The sequence below is a fragment of the Triturus cristatus genome, chromosome 2_2 (assembly GCF_964204655.1).
Source record: "Triturus cristatus chromosome 2_2, aTriCri1.1, whole genome shotgun sequence".
Lineage (NCBI taxonomy): Eukaryota > Metazoa > Chordata > Amphibia > Caudata > Salamandridae > Triturus > Triturus cristatus.
The window spans coordinates 264,037,218-264,056,935 of record NC_140582.1 but is presented as its reverse complement, the minus strand read 5'-3'; the positions used below and the strand labels follow the sequence as shown (position 1 = coordinate 264,056,935).

General features: G+C 42.9%; 1 protein-coding gene across 2 annotated transcripts in view; it reads right to left on the bottom strand.

Annotated features, from left to right (window-relative positions):
- LOC146862126 (prostaglandin reductase 1-like) overlaps nt 1-19,718 on the bottom strand; it is a 291,511-nt gene that overhangs the window by 179,833 nt on the left and 91,960 nt on the right. For both annotated transcript variants that reach the window (XM_085641315.1, XM_085641316.1), the window contains one exon: nt 6,308-6,423. In XM_085641315.1, coding sequence (XP_085497441.1) covers nt 6,308-6,423 — 116 coding nt within the window. The remainder of the gene's footprint in view (nt 1-6,307; nt 6,424-19,718) is intronic.

The following is a 19,718-nucleotide window of genomic DNA, read 5'->3' as shown; positions in this document are numbered from 1 at the left end:
ACCTCCGTCTGCAGGGCGGCCACGTCCACAGTTAGACTCGACGCCGCTTGACTCAAGGAGTCGACCCGCTCGTTAGTTTTGGACAGGTCTGCCCTGACCAAATTCACATCGATCAGGACCGCGTCCAGTTTATGAGCCAGGGTATCAAACTGCTGACCCACAGCGGTCTTCATCTCCTCAATGGCGCCCATGACGTCAAGCAGGGTCAACTCCGACGATGGGCCGGAGACCTCCTTAGACCTCTCAGGCGATTTATGCGAGCCACCAGGGGATCCCTTTGCCTGCGCATATCGATCCATGTTATTGACCTGGGTATAGGCACCCCTCCGGGTTGACTTGGGTTTCGACTTGTCTCCGTCTAGTCTCGCCGCCATCGTCCGGAGGCCACCAAGGCCGGCACCCGCCCGCACCAGGAAAAAAAAGGGGGACCAGGTAGCTAATTCAATTGAGCACAGCCGTCGCCGACAGTCAGCCCATGTAGAATCCGAGAGTCAGGCCAGACACTTCGCCGTCCGCGCCCCTCTGAAACACCAGAGTCTCTCGGCCGATATCAGAGAGCAAGCTTGAAAACGAAAGTGAAAGTGCAGGGTCCGTGGCAGGGAAAGCCCAGCCAGCCGCTGTTGTTCACTTCGTACCCGGGCCCTTCACCAGCTCGAGATCGGGACCAAGGCAAGAGCAGGCCGCCAACTTCGGAGTGCAACCATTCCGGGTCCCGGCGTCCGATCTGAATTCGGAAAACGGGTGACACCTCAGCGCAAGTTCATCTGCAAAAGCCCATCAAATAAACCAGGATTAAGTCAGGATAGACGTGGGAGGTTGCGGAGGCCCTCGGGAGCCGTAAGCCTACGCGGCCATCTTGGTTGCGCGCTAGGCTCCTCCGGTGTACGACTACAGTTTTTGTTGGTATTGATACGTACAAATTCTACCACTGGAAGCAGCCCAAACAAGAGTCTATAGAAGATTATGTAATCAGTATTACAAAAATCTCGCATTGACTTTTCGTTTTGGGGCATTACACAATGAGCTTTAATGCGACCAGATTGTCATGCATGCTGCAAATCCCACCATACAGGATAATCTTTGGGAAAAAGGAGAAGCCCCATTACAGGATATAATAGATATGGTTAAACATGCAGAATTGACTGGGAGATGTGCAAAGGCTGTACTTTCAGAAAGTAACAGATATAACAGACGACAAAGTTCACAAGTCTGGAGATGTGGGCCTTAAAATTAACGTAGTAAAAAAAGAACAAAGCTGCATGAGAGGTTGTTGAAAGAACCAGCAGCACACATAAATCATAACTTGACAATAAGAATGAAGTCAGATGTTACAGATGTGGGTTCTCTGGTTATTATGCTAATGACAAAAAACACCCCGCAAGTAATCAGCATTGCTCGGGTTGTGGTATTATAGGTCATTTCAAAGTACGCAGGAAAAAGAAAAGCAATGCTATAAAAGTTTTGGAAGATAATTTAAGCCATGGTTCACAGGACAGTGAGGATGAGGAAGACACAAATATGTCTGTATTGAGTATAGATGCTTGCTTAAATGTGGATGACAGGCCTGGGACTCGAAAGAAAAAACTGAAGTGTGAACTATCTGTAGGTGGTATTACTGTAATGATAATAGCTGATTCAGACTCTTTATATCATTGTCAACAAAAGTGTGTGGATGAGAAAGTTCACATCAAAGTTTGGGGATAAGTTAGAACCTTCAGATGTATTTCCTTTTTAAAAAAAATATATTTTTATTGTCAGCAAGGGAACAACACTACAAATTAAATAAGAGAAGTCTTCATTAAAAAGTACATCTAGACAAATATATAAGCATTTCCAAGAGAGGCAATACAGTACAGTGCAAGTCACATCATTAACAAATTCCAATTCCTTCTTCCGGGTGGTTTCCCTTCAAATTATATATTACGCACTTGCGCAGTCTAATCTGTTAGCTTTATATATCTAATGCTAGAGGGCCCCATATAGTGTCTCATTTTACAAGAGAGCGAGTTCCTCGCACTCGAGCTAGAGCTTTCTCCATTTCATAAGTTTTCCTTACTAAAACCCACCATTCATTTATGGTGGGGGGCTTAGGAGAGATCCAATCCCTGGTGATGGTGAATCGAGCAGTAACCAATAATATTGCGGTAAGCCACTTCAAACCTTCATCCTCCTCCTTCAGATGTATTTCCAAAAGGGATCACAGGGGATTCCATTAACCTTCTGGCTTATAGGAAATTACAGCCGCGGTTGGTAGTAGGAGTAACTGCCAGGCGGTGACGTGGGGAGGGGGAGGGGCAGGGTGGGAGGTAGTAAACTATGGATTACGGAGGTTTACAGGTAAGTTAACATATACATTAATAAAAATAATTTCGTTGCGTGCACTGCATCCCCAAATGCGATGCAGTGCACGCAACGAAGACTATTGTTTCTATACACGTTCAGAAATTATTTTTATATGAATTAGAAATGTGACATGAAGAATTGTTCCTGAACTATAATCTCATAAATCAGCTATGCTGTCACTTTGCTGGTAGTTCATGTACTTGAACCGTCGGTTCTACAGCTATCTAAATTGTCATCCTTCCTGGGAGACCACCTATGCTTTCCTTTGGAATCTGTTAGAGGGACGTAAAGTAACCAGTGGCGTAGCCAGGTCAGGTGGTATCCGGTGCAGAAAATGTATTGTCACCCCCGGCATGACAAAATGGCAAAAATATGTGTTTAAAACAAAATATTTTGCCCTTTTTTCACCACCCCTCAGTGATTTCTTGTCACCCCCGGCTTGACAAAATGGCAAAAATATGTGTTTAAAACATATTTTTGCCATTGTGTCACCCCCCTCAGTGATAACACCCAGGGCAGCCCGCAACCACCGCGCCCCCCTTGCCACACCACTAAAAGTAACCTCATGGGTCGACCACCTCTAGAGCCCATGTTTTTGACAAAAGCATTTCAGCCTTAGTAAAAAGTCTAAAGAATAAGCTGTGAAATGTTTCCAAGCCTGTTTTTGCTTGGCACTGTGGCTGTCTTTTTCAGCTTCTCTTGGAATACCCAGACTATCCTCAGAGCAGTTCTCGGGGGTGGGGAGACTAGAGTAATGATCATCTATTTCCCTAATTCCTGATGGTAAAGTCAGTCGCACAGGAACTGTGATCAGCATAGTATCTCTTAGAGTCGCATTTCATATTGCTGCTATTTTTCCTAGATAGTATTTATGATGGACATTATTTCTGGAGGGCATAATGTTTTTGGTAAGCCCAATTTCCCCATTAGTACAAGCACTGTTTTGTCGCTCATCCAGGCCCAGATACACTAACACTGTGTGGCAGGTTTGTGTCACAAAAGTGAAGCAAACTCGGCACAAAGGGTTAGGGTGGGATTTACTATCCAATGGAAACCGGAATTTGCGTTGGGAAATTCCCCAAAGTAACTCAAAGTTTCGCTTTGCGCTACTTTGCAGTACTTTGTGTCAAGGAGGTGTTCCATGGGTGGTACAGGAGCGTTCCCATGCAACCACCCATCGATTTTTATGCAAATCCCTATCTACTAACATTCACAGACCAGGATTTGTGCCAAAGCCTTATGCCTCCTGGAGGCAGGTGTAAATAGGAGAAATGTTTTCATTTTTCCTTATTTTGCCAACTTTGCGTGTGTGCTGCATTGTACATGACACATACAAAGAGGGAAATTTCTCAAAGGATAGTTTTTGTTCTCTGTCTCTACGATGGCGCAAGGGTGTGCATTTGCATGCGGCAGGCAAAAGTGCCCCAGCGTTGGAGGAGTGAAACATTTACCATATCTTAGTAGATATGGTGCATTTTTTCCTCTCTCCCAGCAAGACCGCACAGTAACTTGGGGTGTTTTTGAAGGATACTTGCATGTATTTTCTTTTACCAAGGAAAAATTATTGAGGGGTTTGTGGCACAATTAGAAGTATATATTTTTAAGGGATGTGTTATGTATTTTACAGAAAATACATTTGAAAGAAATAAGCTTAAGAAAAAATATATTAATTGAATAAATAATCACAAATTCAGATTTAAAATGTTTTGTTTGCTGTCTCAATGACCCGAGTGGTGCCCCTGCATTTATTCACGCCATGTTTTTATCTCCCAAGCTTAAGTAAAACAGGAGTTAACCACGTGACAAGTGTGTTTGTAAAGCACATGGTCACCCTTGAATCTCGTGGCATTGAAATAACAGAAGCATCTAGGTGCCCTGCTCAATGGTACTCATTTTATCAAGTTCGGAAGGATGAAAGGCTGAGTGGACCTGGCGGGATTCAAACCTATGACCATCAACTGAGGGCAGACTATGTAATGCAATGGTGCTATGTTGAAATGCAAATAAAAACTATTATTAAAAAAAACGATGAGTATCAAGTCACACGGATTCTTGGAGAGAATGCATTAGGTCACCGACCCTACATCTGCATTTAATTCCCTTCACCTTTCTTCTGAAACATCGCTGGGAACACACAATGTTAAAATAAAGTTGAAAACTATGGGTTAGTTTCCCAAAAACTAGAATCGTCTGTGTGTCTTTTGGGTACACAGAAAATTGCAGTTGTGTTTTTAGATTACCAGTCCTGATTCAAATATGTATTTGGTATTTAAACTTCATACTCCTCTCCCACACATACAAGGCCTGCACAACACCAGGCCAACATACCTGAACAACCGCCACTCCTGCCACGCACCCAAAAGACATCTCCGATCAGCCGACCTCTCTCTGTCCACCGTTCCACGCATCTAGAAGACCGGAAAGGGAGGAAAATTTGTCTCCTACCTCACAGCCAAGGCCTGGAATTACCTCCCCCTCCGGCAAGGCACTAACACTGCTCCAGTTCAGGGAGGATCTCAAGACCTGGCTATTTGGATGACCCCAGCACTCAAAGGAGCCGACCCCAGAACTCAAAGGAGCCGCCCCCACTTTCCCCCCCAGCACCTTGAGACCCACGCAGGTGAGTAGTTGCACTTTACCAACCCTGACTGATTGATTGATTGATTGATTGATTGATTGAATGACTTACAAATGCAGGATGTCCCTAGAATGGAGGAGAACATGCCGACATCTCAGAGTTTTGCCAATGGTATGTTTGGGATAAGGTGTGGGACATCAATTACTGATGAGAAGGGCAGGAGTGTAGCAAGTGGAAATGCAATAAGCTTCCACGATGTTATAATTCTGGTGCACACACAAGCATTACCACTGGACATTTAACCACATTTACAGCTACTCAAAACAAGGCTAAAAGTGTGTTGGTGAGGTGTGAACATTTTCCAAACACACCATAGTTACAGAAGGTACAGAGAAAGTCGTTTTTCGACTGTAGAGAAATAGAATGTTATGGTACTTTTGCACGTCAATAGAAATTGATTTTTCACCAAGGGAAGAAAAGAGCCATACAGAGATGAATATGTAAATTTTGTAAATTTGAGTGTGGCCATTTTTTGAGGTTTTGCTAGTTTTAAGACAAGCCCCCCAATGTTCTCTTCTGCATTGGCCTCGATAAACAATGTGGATAAAGTGATTGAACCCTCTGATGTCAGCAGGCTTCCATCCTTGCACCAACATCACCAAAGGAACCACTCTGACGTCTAGATACATTAAAGGGTATGTACTCGTCAATGCAAATGATTACATTTCCTCTCCTACATAAGAGGTGGAAATACAATTCTGTGTTCTTTCTCACATACCTTTTATGAGTGTCGGAGTGTGGTGTTTATAATGCTGAATGGGGGCATTTTCATCTGAAACGGGCATTTTCAAACTGTGTGCCTTCATTCGGGTTTCCCCTGTGCTGCTCTGGTCTACCAGAGGGAGGGAGCTAGCCTCAGGCACAAATTCCAGCAAATCTTTCAGTGAATGAGGGCTGTTTGGAAGCTGTACTTGCATCTGCCTCACACAACAGTGTGTATGTGTGTGTATGTGTGTGCGGGTGCGCGTGTGTGTATGTTTATACATATGCCTCTCAATTTGGTTATGCATCAATTTTCCAATGGAATTGCACATGCACAAAATGCATATTTTCTTGCGTTTGCAATAGGTCCTTGGAGTGCTGTCTATTAATAGCCAATGACATACGCACTACAATCACATTGTGGTTTCTATAACTGAGTCTCATTGGCCACCACACACCATATTGTTCTGCACCTCATGTATGAAATGCTTCTGCAGCAATAGAACTGTTGTTTCTAAGGAATCTCGCTGGACCCTGAAGGCTCAAACTTACTACGTCAAATAGGAGGAAGGAAATGGAGGAGGCCAACCCTGCCAAAGGCAGCGATTTTATCATTTTACTCACCTCCATTTTTTATCTCCGGGAGCTTTCTCTCCACCAGTTTAAAATCAGTCTGTTTAGGAAAGCCGTCAAAGTGCTTGATCAGCAGCCAGGACCTTGATGCCACCATCTTGGACGACCTGTAGCAGAAAATATCATGTTATGGTAGCATCTACAAAGAACATACAGTGCACAAATTCTACAAAAAGAACACTACATTAAGAGTGCCAGAGAGAATTTGGATATTGTGTCTGATGAAAGTAGGATTTGGAATTCGCCAAATGAGAAAAATAGCGCCAAATGCAAGTTTGTACCTAAAAATGGGGCATCAAAATGTTCATTCAGGTCCCACTATTCTGCAGATATTTTCCACCCTTTAAGTTTCGGAATCCTTAACCTTCTAGATTCAACTGGTGTAAAATTTTAGGTGTTGAAACTTTATGACACCACATGTAATCATGTCCCTGCATAAAGAAACATTTTTGCGCAGGGACCGTAATTTAAGAAGATACTCGTAATCGAGGCCTTACAGTCCTAAAAGGGCAAAATTCAGTATGTATGCTAGCAAAACGCCTTACCCAAAGGCTGACTTAACACTTCCTAGGAAACCCATTTTTACACAATTACCCTCCCCAAACCCCCTTGAGCACTTTGTACTGCTGGAAAAAACTATAGGAGACTCAAGTTCATTCAGCCAAAGTCAAGGTGAGGAGCAAAATTATATAGCAGTTCCTAAAATGGTTTTAAGTTTTGACACTGAAATCACCGTAGGCCCCTTTCGCCTCTGAAATCAGAAAGCCAGCTGAATGAAAGTACATTGCCATGGGCCATACTTTGGGACTTCGTGTCCCAGGATTCTCCTACACACTGGACACTCCTGCCACAGGTATGAGAGGGGGGAGGCATTGAGCCCTCCTCTCTCGGCTGCAGCGACCTTAAGCGCATTTCATCTCCCGCGACGTGGGGTACCACCATTTCAGGACTTCATGTCCCAGGATTGACCGGAGGCTATCATTATGCAAATACTTTTATTTGCTGCCCAACATGCAGCCCTTTAAAGAATGTTATTACATCATAAACAAAAGAACATTAACAACATAACAAGTAGGTAGTCCCGGTAACGCTCATCCTCTTTTGTCTGCTGCCCTGACACAGCTAAGTACCTTCTTTACTCTAGCCTTTATTGTCAATGATTTATTGGTAAAATACTCTAATATTTTCACTGTGTTTTCGACTTATATACTTGGTATAGAGTAAGACTACTCATAACTATGTTTTGTATGATGTTTTTTCGTTTATTTTAGACTGTATGATGTTATCTTTTATCTTTAACGTTATCTGCCAATTTACGGCGGATTTAACCCCCTTTTCTGACCTCCTTTCCCTTTTGGCATACACCGACACGTGTTCCTCGTATATTTACTTTAGCGGACTGTTAACTTTTGCTATTTAGCACTGTACCCTTTGGAAACACCGAATTATTCGCCTTTTATGCCTTCGAGGTCATGGGTTATATATATTTAAACCTCTCACCATTTTGAGGGTTACCGAGTTGCCAAACGCGCTCTCCCGTGTCTCGTTACATCTTAGACCTCGAGACACGGGAGCGCATCCTCGCTCCGTTGCCATCGCTCTCGATCTAACCAACGCGTCTCCTCACGCGCCTTCCCCGAGCATGGAGCAGTCTCCAGCCAACGCGTCTCCTCACGCGTCTTCCCCCAACACGGAGTACGTCTCTTCGTAGCGTCTCCGCCTCGCGCGCCTACCTCTTCCGGTCCCCTAACTGAAAATAACGAGCTCGTCTTGACAGCTTCTGGTCTATTTCGGAGCCGATCTTCGACGCGAGGTTTGCTTGTGCAATACTGCCATCTAGAGGCCTATTTTCAAATCAAACATCTTAATTCAACTGAACATCACCTTATTTACGAATCCCTTAGCCCTGAATACATATATTTTTTTCATCTATTTTTGGGAGACCAGCCATTGACTACCTTGGGGTCTTTTTCCCTTTAATTAATTAATTATTTACTAACAATGGATTCAGATGGAAATCCTTCTCATATTCCTATTCAAGAAGGTCTGGATGATAACCTTAAGAGGTTTTTAGATAAAGAATTTAAATTATCAATTAAGGAAGCAGTGGATGCTGCTCTCCTTAAAAGGAAAAGGCCTTCCCCTCCTGAGGAGATCTATTTCTCTCTCTCGGATGAAGAATCGCCTTCCACCTCTGGGACTCAAACTAAGGGAAAAGCTTCCCAGAAAAGAAAGCATATTTCGCAGGCATCTATCAATGCCAAAAGATACGGTAGCTCTCACGCTACAAAAGATTTCGGTGCCCATAGCGACACAATAGATAAACCTCAATTCCTTGAGACAGAGAGAATGGGTGCCCATAGCGGCATGATAGAAAGCGGTACCCTTTACGGGACAAAAGATTATTTTAAAGATTTTTATGATGAATCAACAGAATTTGAGGACTTTGATGAGTTTGTCTTTGACCCAAGAGATACCCCTGAAAATCTGGATGAGGACTTAGACAAAGCCTCAACATCCTCCCTCAGCGTTAAAGACCCACGCGGGGAGGAGATGTTTAATCCTACTACCATTCGCCACCCTCGAAGTACTGAATGGTGGCCTATGGACCACGTAGGGAAGTATATTTCTAAATGGGTAAGAAAACCTCTTGATATTAATACACAAAATTTGTTGAGAAATGAATGTCCCAGACCCTCAACGGAGGATAAAATTTGTTCTACACCTAACCTCGATCCAGACCTAATCTCCTTCCTCTTTAAATCGGGAAGAGACCCTAGAAAGGGAATTGAGAGATGCCTGAAACAAGCTCAAGACAAGCTTCTGGACACCATGGGTCCAATATCAAAAATCTTGGATATGACCGAACAGGCAAGAGCTAATAATACTTCTATTAATTCTGATCTTTTAAGAGGCTGGGCGCAACGCGCAATATGCCTTATCGGCAATGCCAACGCCAACCTTATTACGAACGAAGAAAAGCAGTTCTTCTCAGAATGAACCCTAAACTGGCCGACCTTTCTTATAAAGAAGATTTGGGCGACACCAAAGGTTTTTTATTTGGTGACAACTTCTTTAAATCCCTGGGTAAATACGTGGCCACCTTCAACGCTTTTAGTAGAGCCCAATCTAATATCCGTAGAGTCTTTGGTGGACGTCCTCTTTTTGGAAGGGCTGGCAGAAGGGGATTACCTGCCAGCCGCGGCTACTACAAGTCCCCATTCTTTCCCCACGAATCAAGAGACAGTCGCCCCTACAGAGGATCACGCTCCAACTTCTACCCCCAAAGAGGAAGGGGTTCAAGAGCCCGTGGCGGAAGGTCGAATTTCTCAAACCAGTCTTTCCAAGGTAAGTCAAACTTTTTCCATTCCTTGTCAAGTAGCAGGAAGACTGAAGTATTTTGTTCAAAATTGGTTCCGAATCACCAAAGACCCATGGGTTCTAGAGACCGTGACCGGGTTCAAAATAGATTTCTTTCTAGATCCTTTCCAAGAAAGGTTTCCCAAAGAGATTATTCTGGACAAAGAGAATTCGAATTTAATAGAGTCAGAAGTCCAACAAATGTTAAAAAAGGAGCAATTTTAAAGATCCCGCTTTCAGAAATGTCAAAAAGTTTCCTAAGCACTATTTTCCTTGTGAAAAAGAAGGACAAGGGTTGGCGTCCCGTCATAAACTTAAAATCTTTAAACCAATTTCTAACTTACAGACATTTCAAAATGGAAGGTATCCACCTTCTGAGAGATATTTTACAAGAAAAGGATTGGTTGGTAAAGCTGGATCTGAAGGATGCTTATTTTACCATCCCTATGCACGAGGATTTTTGGAAATACCTCAGATTCACCTGGAAAGGAAATCTCTTCGAGTTCCAATGTCTTCCCTTCGGTCTTTCTTCAGCCCCTTGGTGTTTCACCAAGGTGCTTCGTCCTGTTGTCAGCCACCTCAGAGAGAGAGGAATCCGATTAATAATCTATCTGGACGATATCCTCATTATGTCTCAAGACAAAATAGAGATTCTGAAACATTTAAAAATGACCATGACTCTCCTCCAAGATCTGGGATTCATTGTAAATTTGGAGAAATCTATACTGATCCCATCTCAAGAATTAGAATTCCTAGGTTTCAATGTGAATACCATCAGGTCAAACCTGATTCTCCCTCACAAGAAAGTGACCAAAATAAAAAAACAAGTTGCTCTAACCCTCTCCAAGGATCATATTCGTTTAAAAGATTTAGCCAGAGTATTAGGACTCCTCTCATCTTCTATCCAAGCTATCTCTCCCGGTCCTCTTCACTACAGGGGTCTTCAAAGACTAAAAGCTTCGGGTCTGAGGAAAGGCCTTTGGTACGAGGACTCTCTTCCTCTTTCGGAAGACGCGAAGGAGGACCTTCATTGGTGGCTAAAAAATCTCCAATCTTGGAACGGGAAAGCTATTTTCGGCAATGTTCCAGATTTTACTCTAGAATCGGATGCGAGCAATCGCGGTTGGGGTGCTCGCCTAAACAACCTAGAGTCTGGAGGGAGATGGTCCATGGAAGAACGATCCCTCCACATAAACTCGTTAGAATTGTTAGCAGCTCTGAATGCTCTGATGAGCTTCAAGGAGAAGCTAAAAAACTCAAATACTCTTATCCGCTTAGACAACTTCTCAGCTGTCTCCTATATAAATCGCCTTGGTGGGGCAAAATCGAAGAATCTCTCAGACATTGCCAAACGAATTTGGTATTTCTGTTGGAATCAGAAAATAACATTGAGAGCGGAATTCATTCCCGGTTCAGAAAATTTGGGGGCAGACTGGAACTCTCGATTCCTTTACGATTCGAGCGATTGGAAATTAAACCCCGAGATTTTCTCTATGATCCAGAAGCTTTGGGGTCCAATTCATTTAGATCTGTTTGCCAGCAGGCTAACCCACCAAGTACAGAGGTACTTCAGTTGGAGGCCAGACCCACATGCCTCGGGTATAGATGCCTTCGTCCAAGTTTGGAGTGGGATCAGAGCTTACGCTTTTTCCCCCTTTTCAATGATACAGAGACTCTTGTGGAAGGTCAGACTCGAACCGTGCTCTATCATCCTGATAACTCCCTTTTGGAGGTCTCAGGTTTGGTTTCCAGGTGTAATGGAATTGGCAGTGGATTTCCCTCGTTTAATTCCTTCATCCCCGAACCTTCTTTTGGGCCCAGACGGAGAAGAACATCCTTTAGTTCTCGAAGGGAAGATGAACCTTCTTGTTTGGAGGATATCAGGAATTCAGAAAGATATCCTGACCTTTCGGGAGAAGCTAAAAGTTTACTGGAAGACTCTTGGGCTCCAGGTACCAGGAAAAGATACAAAGGCATTTGGGGAAAATGGTCTAGTTGGTGCCTGGAAAGGGATCTGGATCCCGTTCACTGCCCTCTCCAACATATAGCTAATTACCTTGCTTATCTTTTTGACCTAGGTCTCTCCTTTAGAACCATCAATTGCTATAGATCTGCAATTTCATCTGGTCATTCTCTTATTAACAATCTTGCAATTGGTAGTAACTCTCTTATTAAAAGGGTTATGAAGGGCATCCGTTTAAGAAGACCTCCCAAGGCTCGTTATCAATCCCTTTGGGACGTTAACCTTATTTTTAATCTTTTCATCTCATGGCCTTGTAATAGTTCTCTATCCCTTAAAAGATTATCTATGAAACTAGCTACTCTCTTATGCCTGATTTCCTTTAGAAGGGTTTCTGATATTAGAGCACTGGAGGTTTCAAATAGGTTTTACTCCTGTGAAGGCGTTCATTTTGATATTTGGAAAAGAACAAAAACTATGTCGGAATCCATCTTCTACCCTACCTTTCAGGAATGTGAAAAACTATGTGTTGTTAATTGTATGAAATGTTATGATAACAAAATTTCTCCCTTCAGGCCTGCTGGGTCCGACCAACTTCTTTTATCATATGTTAAACCTTTTAAACCTGTCTCGTCAGCTTCCCTATCTAGGTGGATACGCTCTATCATGCAGGAGGCTGGAGTGGATCTGTCTAGGTTTGGAGCTCACTCTTCCAGAGGCGCTATGGCTAGCAAAGTATTTTGGTGGGGAGGTTCCCTACCCAAAATACTTAAAGCAGCAGATTGGTCTAACGCAAGTACTTTCTCTAAGTTTTACTTGAGACCAATTGAGCATGTTAGCAGTGTAGCTCTACATGGCTTTGAACATGCATAATGATAGCCTCCGGTCTTGTAATGAAATGACGATTCTCCAATTATTATGCAGAGAGAATCTTGATTTCATTAAAGACATTCGGAGGCTAGCATTATCCCACCCTCCTCTCCCTGAGAGGCTTGGGCTGTTTAATACTTATGCATTTGGTATTTAAAATGTTACGTACTTAAAATGTTACGTTTTTTGGTTTAAATCTATCTAGGGATTTATTCCCTTGTTACTACTCAATTTTGCTTGTTTCCTCTCAGATACCAAAGACTAATCGGTTTTTCTGGAGTCTCAAGTTCACGTCGCTGTGTCATTGCAGTCCAAGAGGATGAGCGTTACCGGGACTACCTACTTGTTATGTTGTTAATGTTCTTTTGTTTATGATGTAATAACATTCTTTAAAGGGCTGCATGTTGGGCAGCAAATAAAAGTATTTGCATAATGCTAGCCTCCGAATGTCTTTAATGAAATCAAGATTCTCTCTACATAATAATTGGAGAATCGTCATTCTCCTGCACACCAGAAACTCCTGGCACAGGTGTGGGGGGCAGAGGCATTGAACCCTTCTTTCTCAGCCACAGCACTTTTAAGCGCATTTCATCTCCTGCAGCGTGCGAAGACCGGTTCAAGAGCAGGCTCATCTGCACCCGTCAGAGTCCACAAGAGGCTGGTTGGGCCACCCTCTAATTACTGTGGAACCCGTCAGAGTATAGTCAAGATGAGTAGGTAAAAATCCCTTTGCCCCTCTGGCCATGTTGTCTCCAAGGGGCCACAGAAAGATTCTTCCATATTTTCATTCAACACTTCTGGGTTGGGGCTTTAAACAAAGAAGGGGCATATCAACAAAGAATAGCGATAAACATCACTGAGCGGGTTTAGCTCGGATTAGCATAAAGCCGGCTATCGCCGGATTTAATCGCCGAGATATCCTTTCATTTACAGCGCATATCTCCACAGCGATATTAAATCCGCCGATAGCGGTGAAATCCGCGCACATCGCTGGAAATCTGGTGATACAACGGAAGCGATAAGGCAAACCTTGCTAATAGGGTGATGTGAATTCAGCCATAGAATCCACCTCCCATAATATGTATAGCTAAGTCTGCTTCTTAGCAGACGTTAGCTACCGGCGTTATCCGCGGTTAGCGTGGAGTCTAACGTCGGTATTGGTGTCCTGGGCCAGCTTGTTGATAGGGAGTAGTGCTGTAACTCCTTGATTACTGTGTTGTGTTAGTGGGAAACGCCCACTTTGCATCTCATTAGAGATGCAAAGCGAGGCGTCGGTAAAAAGGCTGCTAACATGCGCTAATGCATGTTAGCACTGCCTTGTAAATAGGGCGAAAACATTATCTCTGCTTAGATAAGGTCCTTGATAATATGCCCCGAAATTCTTTGAGAAGAAGAAGAACTGGGGCTACGGAGTGATTTGCATGTATTTTCCACCATTACTCAACCGAAAGACGGGAGCCGTGTTGATGAGGCAGGTGTGTTAACCAAGAGAACTGTAGAAGCCCCCCCAACCCCCACCCCAGAATATTTATCGGTTGTCACGGGGGAAGAGGTTCATCATAATCTAGGTACTTCCCCCCTGATTTGGATCAACTGGCAAGGAAAAAGAAAAAATAAGTATTTGGGAGCAAAAAAGAGATCATCCAACTTGAAAGCTAGTCCTAGTAAGGACAGTAATGCCACTTTGGAAAATGTGGAATCAGACACTGATGACTTGAACACTGACTTTTATCGGCCACAGACACTTTCACAGAAGAATATGGAACCTTTTATGACCGACCGTTATCAGAAAGTGGAAACATTACTCAGCAGTGCTTTCGGAGGTTTATATGATAAATGGACGTCTTATGCAGCAAGTCCATCAGTAATTCTTCACTGTCTAGGATTAAAAAGGTTAAGTTATTCCAATTAGGTTACTTCTATCCACTGCTAGCTGAATTTAATGGAGCAATCATAAGAAGAAGTTAGGGAGTTGCCCAAACCAGCAGGCCACATCCTTGCAGTTATCAAACAGGTTTGAGACCCTTAGTTCACTCCATAGTAATGATTGATTGAATGTTTCCGGCAGAGCTCTATCACCTCTGCAGGAGATGGAAGCTCAGTTGGAAATGTTCTACTGTGGGAGAGAAATCAAATACACTTATTAAGTCCCAGATCTGGAATATAGCTGGCCTAGGAAATAAGAAATCAGGTCCAACATGGTCCAATTTTATTAAACGTTATAATATTGTTGGGCCGCAGGAAACAGCTAATTCCCTTTGCAAAATTTTAACAAATATTCTGAATGCTGCATGCAAGGTGGGTATTCCTGTATCATGGTCTAGATCTGTTATTGTGCCTGTCTTTAAACAAGCATTTGGAATGTAATCGGTCTCACCTTTGGGACCTTATATGTATTTAGCTATGCAGCATATTAGCCTGGGGGCTGAAACGTCTACTGTTCTTTAACATGGAGGGAAAGTAAGCATCAAACTGCGTGACACGCAAGGTATGGGAACACATGGAGAGAAATATTGCCTTTCAGCTGGAAATGGTATAGTCCAAAACTCTGTTTTTAATATAAAATCAGGGCCTTTGGTGGATATATCACTGAAAATACAAGATTTGAAAAAAATATTATTGTCTACGGGTGCTTGTGGAAGACAATTTCTATGGACTGGAATCTAGAGAATGCTAAAGTGATTCTGGTATTTTACTGACCTTGGCTGGTCGTTTTCTATCAAGAAAGTTAAATAGAGGCAGTTGCCAGAATTTTTTTTTAAAGAAAGTCTCTCAGCAGAAAGCAATTTCTGGTATTTTACTGACCTCTACTGGTCGTTCTCTATCAAGACAGTGAAATAGAGGTAGTTGAACAGAAAACAAGTCCCTAAGCGGGAGCAGACAAGTCCTAGGGCTGATCTCCAGAGCCAACAAAGTACATACACATATAAGTATATACTAATGTATATGAGAATATACTAAAGTATATACTAGAGGTATTGAATGCTCGACCTAAAAACAGCAGAGGGATAGCCCGGATGCTATAAGTCAATACCGCTTATTGACTCTGCAATCAAGGTTATGGGGCGAGTCATCCTTTCTAGGTTAGCCACTTGTATGGAAGAAAATAATATACATCGGACCTGCAATATGGTTTTAGATCAGGCCAAGGCTGATCGAGTTAACAGAAGTAAATTATGGATACTCCTTCTTAACATGAATGTTGATAGAAAAACAGTCAAGGTTTTACAAGATTTACATAAGGATCTAACAGCTGTGGTGAGATAGGACATAGATGGGAGGTTATCCACAACATTTAAGCTTCTGTGGTGGGTGAGACCACGGTTATTTTGGCACGAAACCAATTGAGGCTCTGATTAAAATTTATCTCACAAATGCATTTTTTATGGTGAGTTATAGCAGTGATATATGGGGGTATAAAGATGCCGCTGAGACCCACAAGTAATAAACAATAAATGTATTAGCTGTGCCCCATTCTACCCTTTCTTGTAATTCCATGAAGAACTAGGGGGAGGATACATATCAGATCTGCTTGGCATGCGTCCCTTGCTTAGATGGATTTTGGTTTGGTTAAACACAGAGCTGGGGCTTAATCGGGCCATACTGAAGGACTGTATGAGCCCAGACAGGGGTGGCGGTATTCCATGGTTAAGGTACATTAAGTCCTCATTCACAGAACTAGGACACCAAGATCTGTTAATGTTTCCTGAAAGTATCATTCATGCTGACTTACAATGGGCTAAAGCACACTACATGTCCCTAGCACAAGAAAAGAGAGAAATGTGGGAGATGTGTGGCTTATGTTACGCTGATATCCTCAGTGTCCACTCAACCACACCTCACAGTGGTTACAAACCATCCCCACGAATTATGTGTACTAAATTTAGATTAAACCTATTGCCCTTCCTTCTGGCTGAACCTTGTGGGTGGAATAGAGTTGAAAACTTAGGTCCACGCAGTTGTGACTCCTTCTCAGCTCAAGACAACATGCACTTAGTATTGTTTTGTGAGCACTTTAGAGTTCGTCGACAAATGAATATTTCTCCGTTAATGGGAGGAAAACGATTTACCAGAGCGAAATTGATCTTTTAACAAATGGTAACAAATTAATTTATATATTTTAACGTAGATTGCTTTCTAATTGGGACTATGTAAAGGGGGCCGGCCCATTGAACAGGGATTAATGACACTTTATTATGAATTAGATGAACTGCCGCCCTTTTAATAATGAAAAATGGTTTACCTTCATTGTATTTTTTTTTTATTAATTATGTGTGTAGAAATGTAATTGAAGCTGGTGACATTGCTGTGTTATCGTTCTAGTAAATGATGAATGTAGATTGATATTTGCTATTTGGAAATATTCGTTTGACTCAGTTTGGTTGATTTTAAATTGATTGTGTCTTTTATGGTTTTAAGCACTGAATAAAGAAATTGAACTGAATTTACATCAGCTAACAGTCTTGTACAAGTAAATTGCATTTAATGAAGTAAGAAAGGACATCTTTTTTGTCATGGTATACCTCTTTTTCTCTGTCTGGTTTTGCTGGCTGTAGGGTTCTTTGTGCTATATTACAGCTAATCAGAGGGATAGTATGTTTTTTGTTATTGAAATTTACCCAGATGAACAAAATATCCGCATATACATATAAAATGAAGTTGAACATAAGCACATAACATGTCGGTCATTATAATCCAAAGGGGTTTCGGCATAAACTCACCAAGGACATTATCAAATGTACATGGAAAATATTATGGCTCTTTGATTAAGAATGAGAACATAAACTACACTCTATGCAAGACGCACCTCGCATACGAGCAGGAAAGCGGTTATTGGGTCTAGCTCCACCAGCATATACTGCAAAGCAATCAAGACGTTAATGTTTTGTTTTAAAAAGTTGCTGTGTAGCGGGCACATTGTATCTTTTGGGCTAGGAAGGTGGCTGCAAATCTGCTTATAACCCAAGTACGCCAACTAAATTTCTTGTGTTGGTGCTCTACCTCTACCCCGATGTTTTGATACTTGTCTCTTTGGCAACAGGCGGGCCAATGCTACTAGTTTCCAACAGGCTGTGCGACTTGATTTTTGACAACCCACTTGGTGGGTACCTTCGCTTAGGTACCCTTGTCAAAAATATTTTTGATGCTTCTCGCTGAAACATGTCTGACACATTTGAATTAATTACTCCATAGGCTGTTTTTCTGTCCTGAAGAAGACCCACCATGACACCCCACTAGCTGCGCTTATTTCAGGGTCGAAACGTAGATGATCAATATCGAGCCAGTCCCTTCGAGTCTCTAAGCTGAAATTATAATAGACATTGATACCCCTATAGAGACATTGATTTACTAGTATACTGGCCTCATTAAAGGAATACGTCCTCTTTTTTAAGTTTTGTATATATAACGTTGTCCTGTCTTCACCTGTGTATATAAAGCACCCATTCACCAATGTCACTTGATCACTAATGTCGCTTCAGAATATTGCCACTTCAGAATACTGCCACTTCAGAAAATTGTTTTTCGAAGCCCAAAACAGCCATATGAATTATCTGAAGTCTTTTTGAGAAAGTAAAAGATTCATGACTCTGCATTTACCATTGGCTCTTGGTTTGTTTCAGCTGCTTTTTCTTTGCAATTTTGATGTTTACATTTCTTATGGATGAATTCTGTAAAATGTAAAGCAATCTCCTTTACCCAACATAACTACTGTAGCATTTTTGAATTGATCGCATCCAGTCGAGCACGACTAATTTAGGATCTACTGCTATAGTCTTCCCCATTATTACTGAAAGAGAGCTCCCTACACACCTCTAGAAGGGGTATATGGGGGAGCAGCTTCAGGCAAAATGCAGGAATTCCGTTTCCAAAGCAGTGAGTTTGAGAGGTTAAGCCTGTCATCCAGACCAGAGGCCAATGCAGGGCTTTAACTGTAATGAAAAAATGAAGGGGGGTGCTCTAAAAGGGGTGTGGTCTATGGCATAGCTTAGAATGCAAATTAAAGTTCTGTGATTTCCATTGTTTGCTACCCGAACGGTAGTTTGGTTTCTCTCTGAGCTTTCTGTTACTGCATCCAAATATATAACACAATAATTAACATGCATGTAAAACCAGCCAGGAGTATTGGCTTTATCAATGGTTGCCTTTGGGCCTACAGAGATGCCAACGATTGGATGACCATGTATGCTGAACACTTTTTAGACCCACTGACAGGCACTGTGAGAAACTCACACTGCTTTCAGTCTCATCTCCATGGCTCTCACTAGTGGCCGTTATAAACACCCCCGAGATGACTGAGTTCAAAGTATTCACTATACAAGAGTAATATGCAGCATTAAAAAAATTCAAGAGGAGGAGCCTAGCGCTTGACCAAGATGGCCGCGTGAGCCTTGAGCTCCCGCTACCCTCGCGCCCTCCGGCAATTATCCTGTCCTAAATCCTGATTTTCATGCACGGAATCCTGCAGATGAGTCACAGCTGGGGCGATTGACGTTGTCCGGGCCAAGATCGCCCACCGGGGACCGAAGTTGTGCACGGCGGAAGATTGCGGCCTACCTCCGGAGGATGCCAGGGGCTTGCGTTGGCAGGATGCCCGGCCACTAATTGAACAACAGCGGCCTTGGGAGGTGTGAACTGACAGACGGATGTCGCTGCACTTTCACTTTCGCTTTCTCGCCATTTGTTTGCTCCGGGTTGGGAGTGTGTCATACAGATCCTCTGACTTCCACCCGGTCCTGACTGGCTGTTGAAGAACTAGTCGTCCCTGTCTCCTCTACCTGAGTGCGGGACGTCCTCTTGCGATTGACCGTCCTGCTGTCCGAGATGTCGACCAAATCGGAGGCAGACAGGTCGAAGTCTAAGACTACCAGGCGGGGAGCCTATATCCAATCCAACAATATGGATCGTTATGCCCAGCAGAAGGGGTCGCCTGGTGGATCAGGACAGTCGCTGGAAGCACAGAAGGCCGATTCATCCCCAGCCTCGGAGTTATCCTTGCAAGATATCAAGGGGGCGATAGATGGGATGCAATCTTCGATCGGGCGACAGTTCGAGACCCTGGCGCACAAGGTGGACATGATTTTGGTCGATGTCAACTTGATTCGCGCAGACCTGGGAAAAACCAATGAGCGGGTCAAGTCCCTGGACCTCAAGACTGCTGGCCTCGCGGACGATGTCTCGGAACTCCAGGCTGAGGTCCGCAAGCTACGAACC